The sequence below is a fragment of the Leucoraja erinacea genome, chromosome 25 (genome assembly GCF_028641065.1).
Source record: "Leucoraja erinacea ecotype New England chromosome 25, Leri_hhj_1, whole genome shotgun sequence".
NCBI lineage: Eukaryota > Metazoa > Chordata > Chondrichthyes > Rajiformes > Rajidae > Leucoraja > Leucoraja erinaceus.
In genome coordinates this window covers 24,058,507-24,079,411 of record NC_073401.1, presented here as the reverse complement: position 1 = coordinate 24,079,411, position 20,905 = coordinate 24,058,507, and the positions used below count along the sequence as shown (strand labels likewise).

At 40.5% G+C, this 20,905-nt stretch overlaps 1 protein-coding gene across 2 annotated transcripts in view; it reads right to left on the bottom strand.

Moving 5' to 3' along the window:
• cita (citron rho-interacting serine/threonine kinase a) overlaps positions 1-20,905 on the bottom strand; it is a 144,324-nt gene that overhangs the window by 47,432 nt on the left and 75,987 nt on the right. For both annotated transcript variants that reach the window (XM_055655232.1, XM_055655233.1), the window contains exons 15-26: positions 20,517-20,570; positions 18,506-18,559; positions 16,429-16,569; positions 13,718-13,843; positions 12,590-12,685; positions 11,593-11,709; positions 10,995-11,104; positions 6,926-7,100; positions 5,578-5,775; positions 4,676-4,729; positions 2,055-2,252; positions 1,149-1,342 (exon numbers count right to left, since the gene is read on the bottom strand). In XM_055655232.1, the coding sequence (XP_055511207.1) occupies positions 1,149-1,342; positions 2,055-2,252; positions 4,676-4,729; positions 5,578-5,775; positions 6,926-7,100; positions 10,995-11,104; positions 11,593-11,709; positions 12,590-12,685; positions 13,718-13,843; positions 16,429-16,569; positions 18,506-18,559; positions 20,517-20,570 (1,517 nt within the window). The remainder of the gene's footprint in view (positions 1-1,148; positions 1,343-2,054; positions 2,253-4,675; positions 4,730-5,577; positions 5,776-6,925; positions 7,101-10,994; positions 11,105-11,592; positions 11,710-12,589; positions 12,686-13,717; positions 13,844-16,428; positions 16,570-18,505; positions 18,560-20,516; positions 20,571-20,905) is intronic.

The window sequence follows — 20,905 nt, the reverse complement described above, 5'->3', positions numbered from 1 at the left end:
AATGGGAGAGAGCTTAACCAGCTTATCTAGCCATTCAAGATCAATCCCTAGCAATGTTACAAAATTTAGAGATTTCAAAAATCAAGTCTTTAATTTTTAATTTATCCCATCAGATAAAGCATAAAAAGAAGTTTAATTTGACACCTAATTCACTTTCATATCTTCAGTATTAAAAATGTTATGGCCATTGTCATACTTGGAAATTGGCATCTTGTTCCCTATTGCTTTTTCATTGACTTAACACAAAAGCTGTGATCGAGAATATTTAAAAGCCGATAACTTTCTTAAAATTTAAGAGAACTGAAAGAAATTTTCAGTTATTATAGATTGAAGCATTCTGAAACAAATATTAAACAATCTTACTTGAAATTGAAATTAAAGCATATAATTAGTTAGTTACCTAATTGTAGCTAATTACAAAATTCAATTACTAGATCTAAACATCTATCCATTTCTTAAGAATAGATTAACATTTGGGATTTTCTGGAACTGGACCACTTGGAACGTTCAGGTGCGGTGAATTTAGTCCCCCATATCGGCAGCAAATACACTGCCGGTTCTTCGGGGGAAAAAAATCACTAAAAGCATCCTAATTTGTATCAGCTACGACACTATTCTGTGGAGCGTTTTCCCTGCTAACTCTACACTGATGTCTTCATCTTTCACCCTCTCCTGTAGAACACATTTCTTCTTTCCTATATTTGGCCTAAGGACATAATGCTGCCTGGAACCAAGTGGAATTCCTTCGCTCCATAGATGCTGCTGCACCCGCTGAGTTTCTCCAGCTTTTTTGTGTAACCCTGGAATTCAAAATGAGTATGGTGAGCATGTAAGTGGCGTTTAAGTGTTATAAATGACACCTCGCTGATTTGCTCTGCTTTGTATGACTGGACAAAACAGCATTCTTCCACTTGTCAGGATAGATGGCTTTCTGATCGATGGTGTCATCCTGTGAATTATATTCTGTGACATGAATTTCACTTACCTGGTTCTGATGGCTAATAATTATCACAGAATCTATTGTATTAATTGATATAAACATAGTACTGGTTCCTTGGTGCGGTACCGGCATATTCACTTCCCACTTTAGTACTTAGTTATTCAACGCCCTGCACTATCAGTCAACACTTTTTCCTGCAGTTCAGTACCTGCTCTGCTTTTCTATATCTAGCAGCCTCTTCATTTCTTGGACTCGCCGCTCATGTTGCGCTTTCTCTTCTTCAAATTCTGATCTCCAGTTTTCCCATTGGCGTTCTTTCTCTAGGAGTTCATCGTTCAGCGTCTCCAGATCCATTACCTGCTCTTCCAGCATTGAACAAGTTGTCTTTAATGTCTCTATTGTCTGAAATAGGAATGAGTTACAAAAGAAAAGGTTAAGCATCCTGATCAAATGAGGCTACAAGTACAGGCTACAGTAAAGGAGACACAGAGTGTAACACTATTCAACGCTCGAGTATTTCAGGATATCAGCCTTTAAAATGTTTCAATACTTCCAATTCCCACACTTCAGTGAGAATTCATACAACACTAAAGAAAACCAGATTGATTGGCAGGGAATTCATAAGTCTTAGGAGCAGAGGTGGGCCATTCGGCCCATTGAGTCCACTTCGCCATTCAATCTATCGAACTGATAGCTGATCTATCTTTCCCTCTCAACCCCATTCTCCTGCCTTTGTCCAATAACCTTTGTATACCTTACCAGTCAGGTATCTGTCAATCTCCGCCTTTAAAAATACCCAATGACTTGATCTTTACAGCAGTCTGTGGCAATGGATTCCACAGATTCACCACCATCTGACTAAATATATTAGTTAGAATTCATTAATTGTTCAACTTCATAAATATCTCCAGTTGCTCTGCATCATTGCCAAGAGCTCCTCAATACTTGCGCAGAAGAACTCTGGGTCTGCCCAAATCGGATTAAAATATATTACTGGACCACATTTCAAAAATATATGTATAAACGGAAATTAAAACTTTGGTGGACAATGTAAACATTAGATGATTTGAAGACGAGTTTGAGGCTAATTGTTGACTGACAGGATTGTACTTACCTGTTTTTGGTTACTAAGCTGAAGCTCTTGGTCAGATAGTTCCTGGCGCATTCTCCCCATTTCCTGGCGAAGATGGGCTCGTTCATCGCCGATGCAAGACAACTCTTCGACCTGCTTAGTCAGGAAATAGTTTTGGCTGTTCATCTCTGCATTTTCCTGACCCAGCTGGTTTAACTGGTCCTCCAGGTCAGAGATAACCTGTGCAAGGGCAATAAGAATACACAATCCAAATCTGTTGTTTGTTGCATACAATACCTAAACAATCGCTCCCAGTGCCTCAGCACATACATTATGAAATTGGATCAGATAATGCTTTCCATCTCTGTGAAAATGTTCAATATTAGTGGGAACTGACACGCTATATACTCAAACACACGGTATATATATTTCAGCTGCTCAATTGCTTTTTAAAAAATGTAAGTTCTTAACCAATGCATAAGGATGTTTTACATCTGTGCATACAGCAATATGAAAATTATTATCAAGAATTACAGTGGTTCCTCGATCATCTGGGCAAGTGGACCGAGGAATGGTAAATGGATCTTAATTCATACAGGTGTAAGGTGTTGCATTTAGGGAAGTCAGAGTTTAGCTTAGTTTAGAAATACAGCGCCCTTCGGCTTGGTAAATATAAAATTGTCCCAAGCGTGCATAGGATTTAAAAATTGTCCCTCGTGTGTTAATATGCGGGGATCGCTGGTCGGTGCGGACCCGGTGGGCCAAAGGGCCTGTTTCCACGCTGTATCTTTAAACTAAGCTAAACTATGACTTCCCTAAATGCAACACCTTACACCTATATGAATTAAGCTCCATTTACCATTCGTCGGTCCACTTGCCCAGATGATCGAGGAACATCTGTAATTCTTGATAATAAATTTCACCGTCACAGTGTTACCCTAAAGCTACTTCAGTTGATCAACAGAGGCGGTAACCAGGTGGAGGTTTCCTTGCACACGTTGACCCTGACGCTATGTAACATTTGAGAGTCTGAATTCAACATAGAGGACTACCACAGCTAATTTCTCCCAGCCCTATATCACCACTATGTTGGTGGGACTATTCTGCCAGTGGGACAGGGCATCTACAGGGAATGTGCTGAAGTCTGGAAGGTAACTTTCTGTATTCCGATTACAAAGACACTCAAATTCTTTTGAAAGTGAACACACCTTCTTGCCCACCTTCCTAAAGATGCATTTCGGTGGCTCAGCTCTCTGCTGAAATTGCTGCCTTACACTTCTCCATGCAGCGCAGGAGATCAGGGTTCGATCCTGACTACGGATGCTGTCTGTACGGAGTTTGTACGTTCTCCCTGTGACCTGCGTGGGTTTTCTCCGAGATCTTTGGTTTCCTCCCACACTCCAAAGACATACAGCTATGTATGTTAATTGACTTGGTAAATATAAAAATTGTCCAAAGCATGCGTAGGATATAAAAATTGTCCCTCGTGTGTTAATATGCGGGGGTCGCTGGTCGTTGCGGACCCGGTGGGCCAAAGGGCCTGTTTCCACGCTGTATCTCTAAACTAAGCTAAACTAGACTGACTTCTTTATAGACATGCAAACACCTTACATTATATGCATTAGTAGCTCCATTCGGCCCTTCCTCGCCTGCACCGCCACTTGCCCATGATCATGGCTGATCGAGGAACTCAGTATCCCGTACCTCTTCTCTAATACCCCCTGATCCCCTTAGCCACAGTGCCACCTAACTCCCTCTTCAATATGATCAAATGAGGCTGGCCTCAACTACCCTCTGTGGCAGTTTCCTTGCACACGTTCACCACTCTGTGTGTAACATTTTCTTCTCAACTCAACATTTAGGACTACCACAGCTTATTTCTTAAGCTGTGACCCCTATATCCTGGACTTCCCTAACATCGGGGGCAATATTCTGCCATGGGCCTGTCCAACCTACAGGGAATTTGTAAGTTTCTGGAAGGTAACTTTCAATTCCTAAATTACAAAGACACCAAATTCTTCTTTCTTCATGAGACACCTTCTGACATCCACCTTCCTAAAGGTGAATTTCTCTGCACTTCTCTCTGCTGAAATGGATAATTTTACACTTCTCCAATTTACGAGAGCACTGTACAATATTCCAGGTTCTGGTCTCACCAAGACCCTGTACAACTGCAGTAGAACCTCGCTGCTCCTATACTCACATCCTTTAGCAATGAAAGCTAACATACCATTCGCTTTCTTTACTGCCTGCTGCACCTGCATGCCTACCTTCAATGACTGGTGTACCATGACACCCAGGTCTCGCTGCATCTCCCCCTTTCCCAATCGACCACCATTTAGATAATAGTCTGCTTTCCCGTTTTTGCCACCAAAATGGATAACCTCACATTTATCCACATTTATTCCATTCTATGGAATAGTCAGCCTTTAGGATTTGTAGGAAGGAATTCCAGGTGCTGGTTTATACCAAAGATAGACACAAAATGCTGGAGTAACTCAGCAGGTCAGGCAGCATCTTTGGAGAAAAGAGGCGACGTTTTGGGTCGGAACCCTTCTCCATCTATAGCTTTCAAGATTGATCCAATAATTCAGCAAAATAACATTAATAGTTTGTATTTTAAATGCTTTCAAAGGTAATTGTTTCATGACCTCAGTACATACTGTGCAACTTTCTCGAAGGGTTTCAAACTTGTTGTGAATTTCATCACGGTGAGCCTGCAGAAAGAGAGAGAAAGTGAGACAAAATAATGATAAAACCAAGCAGATTCTGTGGATAATGTTTCTGAATAGATTCACAAAATGATGAAGACATGGACTTTCCGCAGTTAACAGGAAATCGCGGATACCTCTCAGGCTATTGACAATGACATGAAGGTTGCAATGATATATCTCTGGAGCAGTTGACAACAACTAGGCAAGTTTCAGCTTTCCGGCCCACACACACAGCAATAGATGGCTGACTTCATGAGATGTGGATAGCAAATGCATGAATACCAAGGACATAATGTACACATGTTAAAGCAAAACAACTTTAACATTGAAAAGTCTATACTGGTTTTCCATATGTTTATGCATTAAATTCACTGGATGGAGGCAGACACTTTAGCCTTTCCTCCAATTTGCTAATATGTCGCTGCACTCCAGCGACTATAATTGAAATGCTCATCTGTAGGCAATATTCATATACTGATAAAAGCATAAAATCGAGGTACAAAAAAGGATGACTCTTTCATGCAAAAATGCAGCGTTTCCTATTTATTTTTAGGACAATGTAGCAATTTAGTCAAAATCTCCCTCAAATGCAGGCGATAATTTCCGTCATTGTGTAGTTCTAAAGACATTTCTTGTTAATGTACACTTCATGCCACGTCATGCCCCCATCCGTCTGTAAATAAATTGCTCAGACATTGTTTCCTTGGTTACATCACAAACGATGACAAAGTGTACTTTTCCTCCCACTACATACAGTCGCTCTTGGAGAGCTCAAAAAAACATAGTCCAAAATGACTTCTAAAACTAAACATGCCAACTCCACTTAGACTAGGCACGATGGTGTTACTGACCCTCAAGGACTGAATCTCTTCCTCTGCCTCGGCTGTGGTCTCCTCCAACTCTGCCTTGGCCGTTTGCAGTTGGTTTTCCAGGGCAGTTTTTGTACTTTGCAGACTTCTAATCTGAGCCTCCTTCTCTTGCAGAACCAGCTGCAACTCATTCCCCTGTTTCTTCAACTCCAATTTTTGTTGCTCGTGCTCCAGGCTGGCCTACAGAATGCACCAAAAGAAAATCATCTGTCAAGCACATTTTGCGGCACTGATTTCAAACCTACTACATTTGTACTGCAAGGTCAAACAAGTTGAATGAGTTTATTTATGTCACTACCAGATGGTATATTGTTTTAAATTTTCCGTTTCATACACCTTTTCTTTGAACTGGTTAAGAAATTAATGGTTTTGCATGAGCATTGGGTCAGTTTCCAAAATCACCATAACCAACAATTCAGACTCGTTATTCAACGTTATTAACAACCTCAAATTGTATTCATGCAATGCTTTTAACACTGCAGAATACCTCACTGCAGAATTATCAAAGGAACTTCACACTGAGGCACATGAGGAATTGTTCATGCATTCATCGATAAGACTGTCTTCTCAGGAATATTCTGAAGAGAGGTCGAGAATTCCAAACCTAATGGGTCAGAGCAACTTCTGCCTATGATGAAGCAGCGAAAAATCAGTAGAATTGGAAAAGTCCTCTTGGAGAATTGCAAGGCCAGAGGAGGTTACAGTATTCAGTAGGACTAAAACTATTGAAAACATTTCAGTATTTTAATTTGACAGTCGTTTCAGTATTGGAGTCATAGAGTCATATAGCATGAGAACAGCCCCTTCAGCCCAACTTCCCCATGCTGACCAAGATGCCCCATCTAAATTAGTCCCTCCTGTCCACATTTGGCCCATTTACCTCTAAACCTTTCCTATCCGTATACCTGTCCAAAGGTTTTTTTTAAATGTTGTTATAGTACCCGTCTCAACTACCTCCACTGGCGGCACATTCCATACACCCTCCACCCACTGTGTGGAAAAAGTTGCCCCTCAGTTTCCTATTAAATCTTTCCCTTCTTACCATAAATTCTCAAACTTTAGTTGCAGGCGTATTGTTCTCGAAAATTGTACATTTGGCAAACAGTTTAACAATTTAGAGGCAGCAGAGAATGTGCAAGAGTTGATGGCTAGGGCAAAATTGAGCATCTTTTGTAGTCACAAAGACTTGATGCTATACTTTCAGTGATGCAGCCAAGGATACCATTGATATGGAGCATGGCAAAGAACCTGGGGGGAATAACGGAAGCACCACCAGTTGGGGAGAATGTACACATTTTACAATTTGCTTCCATCGTTTTAATGTTCTCACCTCCCTGAGTTTAGTCTCCAGCTCCGGTAGCCTGTTTTTGCTGCTCTGTTCATCCTGGCTGATTTTATCCATTTGTTCCTCCAGTTTTTGGTTGTGAGCATCCAGCTTCCCCGCCTGTGTCTCCAAGTAAAACTTCTGCTGCCTGAGTTCCGCAATCATCTCTTCCTGTGCCTTCCTGTCATGAAATTTAGATATTACATTTATGGCTGTACGCAACGCTGCTTAAGGCTACTAGTCAGGCCAAGTGGCAGTGGATGCCCAAGAGAGCACTAGGCAAAAGACTTGCTTATGAATTAGTCAAACTGCATTTTGTTTAATTATTTTGTAGACTTCTTTTTGACAGCCATGTTCTCCTATTGTAAAATTTGGCTACTTAAAGATAAAGGATAAATAGAAAATTCTGCTATATTATATTTTGGCAAATTGCATGTTCAGCAGGTTGGGGGATGTAGGGACTAAAATGTATCTTTATCATTTCCAAACTGCACCCCTCATAACAAGATTTCCCATCCTTCCCTGTCCATTAACTTCAACCTGCTCAAGACACTACGCCAGGTATGCTGGAGCACATGATCTCAGTTCATCCCTCAAATCGTTCTCATCAGGCTACAGTGGCTGTCCATTGACTCAACATATTCAAAACAACATAACACCATCTTGTCACTATTAGAACAATCTTTAGCTGCTCCACTCCCAATCTTTAAACTCGTTCCTCAAGACGCCTTTGCAATTGTGCCACTCTATTTCTTTGTAGAATTCCTATTCCCTTCTTTCAGTCATGGTACCAACTTCCATTAAATAAATGATTCTCTTACTGAGACATGCCACAAGTAGTCTGCAGGTGATATCTCTAGAGGGAGAAATATATTTAATGTTTTGCATTGAAGGTCTTTCATCTAATCTGAAAATGAGATGCCAAAGAGGGAAGGCAAGAAAGAAAACAAAAATACATATTGCCACAGGCTGACGGGATGATAGTGCAAGGCAAATGACAAGAAACAAAAACTGGATCTAAAAGAAACTGCAAGTAGAAACACCGGAGGCCCTTTTATGAAACTGTTCCGAAATTGTTTAACTCATTATTAATCCTGGAATAATGCCTCGGAGAATGCGTGGGTTGAACTTCACTGGAATAGTGTAGGAGATAGGATAGAGATCTGATCGAGAATGGGAGTGGGAGGAAAATTAATAGGCAACCAGAAGAATAGGGTCACGCCGTAGCAGATTGAATAAAGATATTTCACATAGTGATCCCCCATTCTGCATTTGGTTTCCCCAGTATGGAGCAGATCACTCGGTGAGCTGCAAGTACAGTCTGCTACATTTGAAAAATTATATGAAATTCACCATTTTAAGTGCAAAGCAAGTTTGGAAACCTAAACTGGGACGAGAGATGGATTTAAAAAAAAAGGCCTGTTATTACATTTCCTGCAGTTGCATGCACAGGTGCAGGGAAAGGTAGATTATCATGGGTGATTGAGCAATGTATCAGAATGTTGCACAGGGAATGGCCTTTTCCGTATGCTGGAGAGAAGTAAAGACGTGTTCACTAGGTGCAAGAAAGGGAAGAGCGTGAATTATTGAATGTTGAGGCTGATGGGGTAGAAGGAAACCATCACAGGAACTTAACAGTTGTTCTTGGGGGGAGAGTGACATGGAAAATGGAACATGGATTAAAGATCCTATCAGCTACGGTCTTGGTGGATCCTCATCTGGAGAAAAGTACATCAGAAGTACTGACATGGAAGGTAACATTGTCAGAACAGACATGATGGAAATAGAGAAACTGCGAGATTAGAAAGAAAATCCAACAGGAAGTAGGATGGGAGAGAATGTGTACCTGGTGAATATCAGATACTAGTTTATCCACTGAAATTGAGGTAGAGAAATTGAGGAAGCAAAGGGTTGAAGGTGCGCCTTAGAGCCTTTGGTTCATCAATTCCCATGAGGATCAATGACAATATTTTCTCATTTTGATGAAGTGAAAGGAGTCAAAGTTAAAGATGTTTCATTGGGAATGTTCAACCAGGAGGATGGAGGTGTACAAGGATTAGTTTGGATGTTCACGGTAAAAGTGTGATTTCTCCTACCATCTTGGTGAGAATGAAGGTGTACATGCATTGAATGTCAATAGTGAAATAGGAATGGCTAGGACAAGGAACTGAAAACTTTTAAAGTTTAAGAAGACACTGGTTTGTTGTGAAAGTTCGATGGCAAGACAAGGGAGGGAGAAAGTAGTAGAGACACGATCCATGGACAAGAACAAACAGAAAATATTTCTGCATTCTATTATGGGAAGGAGGTAAAAGCTTTAGTGGTTGGTTGGTGGCAATGAAACTGGATGCCATGAAAATACTTCAGAAAAGATAGTCAGTGAAGATGGATGTCTAGGGGGAAGCATAATCAAGACTCAGAATGTCTAAATCCATTTTAAATTCATAGACATCCACAGCTCCTCCCAGCATTGTGATTTATCGCCCACGTAACCCAGTGTTCTAACTTAGTTACAATTTTAGCAAAGTTGATAAAATGCAACAGTCTAATACTATTCTTATTTTCATCACTTGTCACATAATGATTACTGCAAAGTTGTGAATTTTAAATGGGTTGTTGTCGTCAGGCAGTAACCATTTACTGTTTGAAAACAACATAAATCTCAAAAATGCAAATATCTTGCAGCATGGGATTTCTGCGCTTTTAACAGTAATTTCTGCAATTTTGTTCATTTTTTATTAGGTCCATTACCGGTGATAATTAAAATCATTTAACCATTAAAATCATTAAACTCATTTAATTAAACCAAAAGCATATCATTACATTACTTCCTGTGATTTCTTAGTTCTTAGTTTAGTTCATTGTCATGTGTACCGAGGTACAGTGCAAAGCTTTTTGTTGCATGCTAACCCATCAGCGGAAAGATTATACTTGATTACAATCGAGCCATCCACGGTGTACAGATAGAAATACTGCGGTTTGGAGTAGAGGTTTAAAAGAGTGGAGCGATTGTAATAAGTGATTGCAGATCCACGTCTGGGACCAGCACGCAGAGGGTCGCCTTGCTTGGGCATCTCTACGGGTTCTTTAGCAATCACATGCAATGATCCTGTCCATTTTTTTATAAAAGCATTAGAGATACAAACATTAGCTGCTTCAATTATTAAAAAAAAATGGGTTGAGAGCACATCAAACTCATTGCATGCAATGTTCTTACCAAAATTATACTCATCACCTTGATTTAGACCAGACAAATCCAGCTGGTGAGAGCTATAGGGTACTAGTCCCTCTCACCTAACAAATCAACCTCTTATTTCATTATCTTCCTCTGCCCATTTTTTATATCATAATTAATTTGATCATCATTCTCCTATTTTCTTGGCAGGTTTATCCATACATATATGGATTATAAGTTATCCTAAGTATAGTTTTAGGAAACAACATGTATAAAGCGGCACGGTGGCGAGGCTGTAGGGTTGCTGCCTTATGCCCCTGTCCCACTTAGGAAACCTGAACGGAAGCCTCTGGAGACTTTCCGCCCCACCCAAGGTTTCCGTGCGGTTCCCGGAGGTTGCAGGTGGTTGCCGGAGGTTGCAGGTAGTGGAAGCAGGTAGGGAGACTGACAAAAACCTCCGGGAACCGCACGGAAACCTTGGGTGGGCGCAAAGTCTCCAGAGGTTTCCGTTCAGGTTTCCTAAGTGGGACCGGGGCATTACAGCGCTAGCAGCACCGGAGATCCAGGTTTGATCCCGACTTCTGTACGCAGTTTATATGTTCTCCCCGTGGCCTGCGTGGGTTTTTTCCGAGATCTTCAGTTTCCTCCCTCACCCCGAAGACAAACAGGTACTTAAGTAAATTGGCTTGGTAAATGTAAATATTGTCCCTCGTGTGCAGGATAGTGTTAATATGCGGGGATCGCTGGTCGGTGAGGACTCGGCGGGTTGAAGGGGGTTTCCGCACTGTATCTATAAAACTAAAAACTAAAACAAACTAAGAACAATGTCCCAGGAAGTTAAATACGTGAATTAATCTATTCAACTCTAGATCCATGCATTTAATGGGGTCCAGCACTCACATGCTTCGTTGAGTAAAAATACTGCTGTTTGCTGCAAGTTTGTTTGCTTCAGAGAGTTCTGCTACCCTCTGCTCCAGAGATTTAATTTTGGAATCCATAGCATTTATCGTCTGAAATAAGAATTTAATTAAATCAGATTAAAAGCAGCATAGGCAAAAACAAATCAAAGAGGAGGGTTCCAGCCAAAAAAACAAATTATACAAGCAGCCTTTTAATAGGTCTTTTGCCATAAAAATGCTGTAAACTTTATGCTGAAACTGAATTTTTATAATATTGATGACCCCCTCCACTGTCACTACAAAACATTTTATATTGCTGCATTCCATAATGAGAAGCTGCATTTTCTGCACTTGCATCTAAAAACGTTGAAAATAAAATTGTGCTGATTAACAATTTTTCTCATAAATTCCAAGAGCAAATTTTATTCCATATCTCAAATTTTTGAATCATGATTTGTGAATTTGCTCGAGGGCGAATTTCCAACATCTGAATGACCATAACATCGGCGTCACTGATAAAAACAATTTGGATTTTTTTTTAAATCATAGCTAAGTATTTCAGTCCTACAATGCCCTACTTAAGATAGATTTTCACTTACCGCTTTCTGATCATTTATCAATTTGGACTTTTTACGTAAATCTTCTTCATGCTTGAGACGACAATCTTCCAGTGATTCCTTCATTGCAATGCCCATCTTCACTTCTGCTTCCATAACCTGAGAGAGAACAAATCAAAGAAGAATAAAAGGTGAGTAGCCTTCTGAAAATAATACTTGGGCAAAACAGGACTTGGGGTGAAACGTTTATATATGTTGGTAAAAGGGCGGCACACAGTGGCGTAGCGGTAGAGCTGCTTCCTTACAGCGCTAGAGACCCAGATTTGTTCCTGACTGAGGGTGCTATCTGTATGGAGTCTGCACGTTCTCCCTGTGACCACATGGATTTTCTCCAGATGCTCCGGTTTCCTCCCACACTCCAAAGATGCACGTTTGTACGTTAATTGGCTTTGGTAAAAATTGTAAATTGTCACTAGAATACGGGATAATGTTAGGGTATGGGGTGATTGCTGGTCGGTGATGACTAGATGGGCCGAAGGGCCTGTTTCCGCACTGCATCTCCAAAGTCTAAAGCCGAATGTCTACTATTCAAGAAATTCCTTTGTCCCTCTTTTCTTTACACCCATTTGTTTCTTCATTGTAACTTATAAACAAACATATTCATGGTCATTTTCAACTCGTGTGCATACTCTACATTTAAGATTAGTATATTGACTGAAAGTCAGATGAAAGATACTGAGGATAACTAGGAGAAATTATGGAATAATTACTCCTCATGCACTAAAATGTTCTAAGTAAGTCTGATGGCCGCATCAGCCTGATATTATTTGAAAATCCAACCTCCCTTATTTATTGCGTAGGAAGGAACTGCAGATAGGCAGAAAACGCTGGAGTAACTCAGCGGGTCAGACAGCATCTCTGGAGAAAAGGAATAGGTGACGTTTTGGATCGAGACCCTACTTCAAACCTGCAATCAGGAACTGCAGATGCTGGTTTACACCAAAGATAGACACAAAAAACTGGAATAGCAGACGTTTACCTTCATTTTGTCCTCATAGAGTTGTTCTTTCTGGTGAAGGTTGGTTTCCATACGTTGTGCTGTTGCTTGGGCCTCACACCAACTTTCTTCCAACTCCTGGTTTGGAAAGGAAATCAGAATAATTGTAAATGGCGTAATAAATAATAACTAATATATTTGTTCATAAGCTCACATCTCATATCAGTTACATCTTTTTCAGAATTTTGGTGGAACTAAAATGCAGCGATTACCCAGTCTGTGCAAAGAAAACACCAACCATCAAATCTTACCCAGAAATCTGTTTGTATTCTGCATTAACATCTAAACTAATCAGTGAAGGCTTTAATCTCCCCAGATAACATGTTCTCTCATCTCCTCAGGCAGAATATAGCTTCAAGTTGAACAACCAAACCCAGTGTGAGGCAACTTTATCTGCTCAGTAGAGGGTAACAAAATTAAATTGCTGCATTTAATCACAATGGGACCCCCCGAAACAGATTAAAGAACAGGATGTTGCTTTTTGCAATTGCAACATGGGAGTCAATAAAATTCATTTAGGAGATCTAGGTCTTTTATATGTTTCAAGGTGGACACTTGTCATTTTTCCCCCCCATTTATTCCTATTTACACCTCTTCATTTAGGAATGTGTCTGATATTTAGAGTACGAACTAACTCCATTGTAAGGCAGACAATGTCTCAAGTTGGCTCTAGAAACCAAGTTTCCACAGCAGAAAAATAAAATAGTAATTCAACATTTTGCACTTGGCACATATCCATCATATTCTACACCATTAAGCTGCATCCCAGGCTCAGTTAGCATTACATGAACCACCAGTGGTAAAATCAGTTATTTAACCTCAATTCAATATCACTCACCCATCCTCTCAAAATATCCCCAACAGCATAACTTCACCCTCACCACCCACCACCCCCTCAAGCCTTTGAGATATAGGAATTAATTATTACCAGACCACTGTCATATGTCTTGCCATCTAAGTGACACTACCATATCACGTGAGGAAGAGATCCAGCCATCTGGCTGCCCGGACAGACAAGGTGGGTGACCCTGTAAAGCTATTGTGACTGATGGTAGAAAAAAAATTTCAACAATTGTTCAGAATCTAACAACATAAACTAATTATACGTACCAGCATTTTCTGAGCCATTTGCTGCATCTGCTGAGATTTTGTTTGCAAATCCTCCTTGAGCTTGTTTTCTCTGCGCTCCACCATCTCAAGCCGCTTCACTTGATTCTCCAGAGACTTGCGACGTTCCTTCAATTATCAACACATCAGAAATTTATACTGGTTCTCGAGTGATGATTATTTGGGGTATTAAGACCCTAGTACCTTATATACCAAGATAAGTGGCCACTTGCCAGCCCTTTTGGCTCGTATCAAAACTGGTTTAAATACATATGATAGACAACAACAATAACATGGATATTTCAAAATGTTATGAATACCATTACCTCAAACACCTCAAAACCATTAAGGAAGTGCCCACACATCACTTATGTAAAGTGGTTTGATTATATTGCTATGCCTTAACAAATTCTCTATGATTTTAAATAGAAAATATACTTATAGCGATTGCCAGCTTACAACAGAAAGATTTTTAACAGAAAAAAACCCATCGATGTTTCTGAAGAACTCTGCACTTAACAGAAAAATTATAATGGATGATATAAGTTTTAACATAGAGATACTTAATCGGTTAATTTTCCTTTCATAAGAACAACCCAATACAAGGATTGAAAGAAGCAACACATTGCATTTATAGGTTACATTATAATACCTTGCTATTTCCAACGCATACCCCAATATCAAACCAATTAGGTGCAAGTGGAGTTGATAAAATATAATTCCATAGATTTAGACTGAAGGAAAAGAATATACTAAACATATTAAGTGATGAAAGATTTGGTGATATATTGGCAGGTCATTTGGGACTTTGGCTCGCGTTATTTCTATGCAAAGCCAGAGCCTGCTTGTTAACCTTACAAAAAAAGAAAGTGTTTTGTGTAGCCAGCAAAATACATTTGAAATGTAGATATTGTTGTCACATTGAAAATGGTCTTGCTCAATCAGAAATGTCCAACATGTCATCCTTACTGGTTTAGAATATGTGGGGTGTGGTGTGGTGTTGTGGATTAGTGTGCTTTAGGAAAGGAAATCTAGAGCACAGGCCCTAAAGGATGAATAAATGTGAAGATGCACAAGGAACTGGACTATTAGATGGAGAACTCAGATGTGATTATAATCCTGAAGAGAATGAGAGAGATCAGTATAGGGTACTTTCATAAAGGCAAAAGTCATGTGGGGAGGGGCTGTGGAAAGAGGAAGGAGTCAATGATGGATACTTCAAAGACATGGTATAACAAGAGAAGCTATTTCCTAACACACCCCAACATCAAATCGATTAGGTGCAAGAAGAGTAGATAAATGATAATTCCATAGATTTAGATAATAAAAACACTGGAAGAAAAGAATGTGGTAAACGTATTAATGACTGCAGTGATTACAGATTTGGTGATGTATTGATTGGCCATTTGTGACTTTGGCTTGAGTTCTTTCTATGCCAAGTCAGAAGCCTGCTTGTTAAGATTTTTTTTTAATAGTAAGAATTATGAAATAACACAGGAGGCAACAGTTTCAAGATCTGTTGAAAGAAAATGGGGATTGGAGAAGGGAAGACATTTACAAAGGCAGGAGGGTGTTACTGATAATGGGTGGGAAGGGTTCTAATTGTGCATGGTCCATCTGTGGTCTGATGCAGCTTGCGTCGGCCAGGGTGCGAGTGTGTGGAAGGTACAAATATTGCATTTGGTTTGTGGAAGCAAGTGCTCAATGGCGATCAGGATGAGCTAGTGAGCATGGATTGCAGATATTTTTAATGGTATACAATTTACAGAAGAAAGTGGGTAATTTATAAAATATAACATTGGCTAAGCTATGACACTTTAAATCATGCAAGACTCGCCACTTCCATGGCTACTGTATGTGCCCTTGATCTACACATATAGATTGGCTAAGGTGGGACTAAACCAAATAGCAATAATATGGTGAAGGAGGAACCGCTGGATTGTATGCAAGTTGATTTTCTGCACCGATACATTAGAGGTGTATTGAGCAGAAATGGGTTCTTAAACCCATAATATTCATACTGATGGACTTTATATCCATCTACATTAAGCATATTTGCCCACACTAGGTCCATATCCTTCCATGCTTTACCTATTTAAGTCCCTGTCCAAACACGTCTTGAACATAGTGACATTATACAATTCCTCCGTCTCCGGCAAAGATTTCCAGATGTCAACTGCTCTCAGTGCAAAGATTCTGACTTTCTACCCTATCCATGCCACCTAATAATTGTATATACCTCTCTCAGGTCACCTCTCAGCATTGTTCACTCCAGGGTAAACAAACCAAGCCTATGTAATCTTTCCCCTATCAAGACAGCATTCTGGTGAATTTTCTTCGCACTTTCTCCAGCATATGCACATCATTCCTACAGTACGGCAACCAGAAATACATACATTAAATCCGGTCTAAACAATGTTTTGGAAAGGTGACACATAACATCCTGACTTTTACATTCTCTGCTCTCAACGTTGAGGCAAGCATGTGATACATCTTCTTCACCATCACAGCTACCAGTGTTGCCACTTTTCGGGGAACTATGAATTCGAGCCTCAATTCTCTCCGTTTATCACCATTTTTAGTGCCATACCATTTACTGTAATTATCCTCGGACATCCAATTAAGCGGAATGTCATCCTAGGTTACGCATTGTGTAATGAGAAAGAAATATTAAGAATAGTTAATTGTGTTCACCAGCTGAATTTTCATCATACCTCTGATTCCACCAGTTTCTTCCTGAAGCTTTCACTGGAGTTCTCGCGGCCCTGTAGCTTCTCAAGGTCCCGCTCCGCGCGTTCTTTAGCCTGCCGAACATTCTGCAAGAGATCTGTGGCTTCAGAACTGGCTTTCACCGCCTGCAACAAACACAGGTTTAGTTTAATTTGAGATAGATATAGTGAGGAAACAGGCCCTTCGGCCCACCAAGTCCGTGCCAACCAGCGATTCCAGCACACTAACATTATCCTACACACACTAGGGACAATTTACATTTATTACCAAGCCAATTAGCCTACACACCTGTACGTCTTTGGAGTGTGGGAGGAAACCGGAGATCCCGGTTTACCGCTACCGCTGCGCCATCATGCCGCCTTTGAAATGAGACATTTTCTTGAAATTTGCTTTTATAATTAACCGGGATTTGTTGCTGGGATCAGCCATAAATTCAGACCCAAAAAATCAGAAGTGAAGCTTTATGGAAATTTCAAACAGCTTATTTGAATTTTATCATTTGAATCTGGTGCTTTTGGCACGTGGGTGAAAGGCTGGCTTCCTCCACATTTTACAGAATTACATTTCCAGCTTAGATTGGCATCCTCCAACAAAGTGATAGTAAAGGATTAATAACAGAGTCTGTACGGAAGTTTGTTTGCCTGAGCTGTAATTCTTCATCTCTCTCCCACTCTAACCTTTAACTAGTTGAACAACATCCAATGTCAGCTTGAGGAGAAAAATCTCACTTCTGACTCTGCACATCATACGTGTCAGGACTTGGCTTTGAATTCAACAATGTCAAATAACCAACCATTCCATTTTTTGTTAGCAATGACCAGCCCCGATAAAGGTCATCAACCTGTAACGTTAACTCAGTTTTTATCTCCCCACAAAAGCTGTCTGAGCTTTTTGGGCATTTCCAGCATTCTCTTTCATTTCAGATTTCCAACAACGGCAGTGTTCCACATCTCACAAGTATAACGTGCTTTCAGTTACTGGAGGGCTGAAGTTACAAGAAGAGTTTGGAAATGACACTAGTACTAATCAAGAATCTATCTCTGCCTTACAAATATCCACTGACTTGACCTCCACAGCCCTGTGTGGCAAAGAATTCAACAGATTCACCACCCTCGGACTAAAGAAATTTCTCATCTCCTTCCTAAACGAATGTCCTTTAATTCTGACGCTATGACATGTAGTCCGAGACTCTCCCACTAGTGGAAACATCCTCTCCACATCCACTCTATCCATGCCTTTCACTATTCTGTATGTTTCAATGAGGCCCCCTTCATTCTTCTAAACTCCAGCGAGTACTGGCTCAGTGCCGAAAACGCTCATCATAGGTTATCCTACGCATTCCTGGGATCATTCTTGTAAACCTCCTCTGCACCCTCTCCAGAGCCAGCACATCCTTCCTCAGATATGGTGCCCAAAATTGCTCACAATTTGGGGCAGCACAGCGGCAGAGTTGCTACCTTACAGCGCCGGAGACCCGGGTTCGATCCTGACTATGGGTTCTTGTCTGTATGGCTGTATTCCCTGACACGAAGGAGGCTGACCTTACAGAAGTGTGTAGAATTATGAAGGGGGTAGATAGGAGAGACAGTCACAACCTTTTTCCCAGGGTACGGGAATCTATATTTGAGGGCATGGGTTTAAGGTAAGATGGCAAAGATTTTAAGGGACATCAGAGGGATCTGAGTTTTTTCCCCTCACTCAGAGGTAGTGAGTATGTGGTACAAACTGCCAGAGAAGTATCCAAAATGTTAAGAGGGATATGGGCCAAATGCATGCAAAGGGGATCAGCCCCACCTGGCTCAATTTGGCCATCATCTCCCTCCTTACGTGGCTCTACCCTTTGCCTGCCAGCCTCTGCATCACCCCTTGTATAACCCTTTGACAAGTTCCAACCTACATACTATCTCAGTCAATGGAGGTGTAGAATTTTCACCATCCAAAATAAAAACAATTATTCGTGTCATGTTAAATATTTTCATCCCACTCCTGTTGTTTTATCATTAAATCAACTCCACTCCCCTAACACTGGGCATTGCTAACATTTAACCGTGGATATCTTACCTTAACAAGCTTCTCCTGCAATTCCTGGATTTTTTTCTGCTGCTCTGTGTTCATCTGAAACACACACATCAGTCATGACTCAGTCCAAATATATTAGAGGTAAAAGTACTAAACCCCAGAAAGATTTATTTTGACTTCACAAAGCTTGACTTTCACCTACGATCAATTAATTGGCCAAGAAATGTTCTGAAGCACCCTCTCTGAAGGACCTGGCTAAATCCCAAAGACCATAGCCGCCAAAGTAGGCTTACAGCAGCTGCATCAATGCCAGGGATAAGCATGTTTGATTCTTGTTAATTTACCTGTTGCCGATGCATCTATCCACAACCATACTTTTGGAACTCACCACACAACACCACACCACACCACAGAACCTACTGAAGCAATAACAGATACTGAAGATAGACTGAAGTGCTGGAATAACTTAACAGGTCAGGCAGCAGCATATCAGGAGAAAATGGATGGATGACGTTATGGTCAAGGCCCTTCTTCAGATTGCTGCCTATCTAGTTGTGTGTTACCATCAGCATGTTAAATTCAATAGATTTAGGACAGAAAAAAGGACTTTGTCCTTTTTTCTGTCCTAAATCTATTGAATTTAACATGCTGATGGTAACACACAACCAGGAAGGGAGCAATCTAAAGAAGGGGCCTGACCATAACAGGCCATCGTAAGAGATTTCTCTGCAATGTGTAATCTCATAAACCACATCTAATTCATTACATTATTACCATGAAGCCGGGGGATCAATTCTTGTTCAACAAAGAATGATGTGCAGGAGCCTGGCAAAAGCAGCATTAACAATAACTAAAAATACGATGCCAACCCAATGAATAAAACACTTGCTAAAGAGCAAAAGCACCGCACTATAAGTGGAAATTCTGCTCCACGTAAGCATTCCGACACCTCTACTTTCTCAGAAGACTAAAGGAGTTCACACATGTCTCCAATGTGTCGGACCAACTTCTGCACAAGCACCAGTGGACACATCCCATCGAGAAGTATCACAACAAGGTCTGGCAACGATTTTGCCAAAGACCACAAGAAATTGGAGAGTTCTGCACGTGGCCGAGTCCTTCACACAAACAAGCCTTCCCCACTCCACCCACCAATGAATGACTCCATGAATACTTCACACTGCCTCTGAGAGCGACCAATATAATCTGGTCATCCCTATTCTCCCCTCTCTTGACAGGCAGAAGATACAACTTGAAAGCATATACCACCAGATTCAGGAACAACATCTTCCCCACTATTATCAGACTATTGAATAGTTCTCAATAACATAGGATGTGGTTGTGATCTTCCAACCTAGCTCATTACTGACCTTGCCGTTTTTTTAAATATTTGCACTTTCTCTGTAACTGTAATGTTATAAAGTTATATTCTGCACGAGTATTTTTCTCTTGGCTCTACCTGTTTATGTTGTGTATGACACCTCGCAAATAAAGCTTTTCACTATATCTCAGTACACATGGCAATAGTAAATCAATAACTAATAACCACTGAAACCCTTGCAATTTAAAAAAATCTATAATTTCTCAGAAACTGTAACTGTAATGTTCTGCATTCATTATATTTTATTTTTCCCTTTGCACTGCGTTTAGTTTAGAGATACAGCATAACAACAGGCTCTTCAACCCACCGAGCCCACCCCGATCATCGATCACCCATTCATACAAGTTCTATGTTATCCCACATTCACATCCACTTCCTACACACTAGGGACAATTTACAGAGGCCAATTAGGCTACAAAGAATAGCACATCTTTCACAGCCAACAACGGGCCATTATGGACTCCATCCTTCCTGAGGTCATCTGTTGCCGGCCCTGTTTTGTTCTGATTTTAGAGAAGGTCTTTCAGACTGGCGAAGGGAACTGACCCAAATCGTCACCTGTTCCTTTTCTCCAGAGATGCTGCCAGACCCACGGATTTACTCCAGCATTTTGTGCCTATCCTCAATTTAAACTACAATTCAGTGAAGGAATGTTAATGAAAAATTAAAAACCTTTTCCAGTTTGCTGTATATCTCTCCAACCTCAGCTTTTCCCTGGTCTCTGGTCTGTGAATGGAAAATCAGATTTTATGTCAAAAACTCGGTTCAGATCATGGCTTAGCTTCAACACTGCTGACACATTGTGCTGAATCTAGTCTTAACATATGTAGAGACTGTGCCAGAAATATCAAATAGCAATGTTAATTCAATCAATAAATAATGTCTGACCATCAAGAAAAAAAAACAAAAAACTGTCGGCAAAACTAAGGCAAGCAGTCACAATTGTAAAAAAAATGCAGTACATGATGGGCACCCTTCACTGTCCTTAATAAACGCCCAAAGGAGAATTTTGGAGAGATTTCTTAGAGATGTAACTCTGTGGATCTGCTTAGCCTCAAATT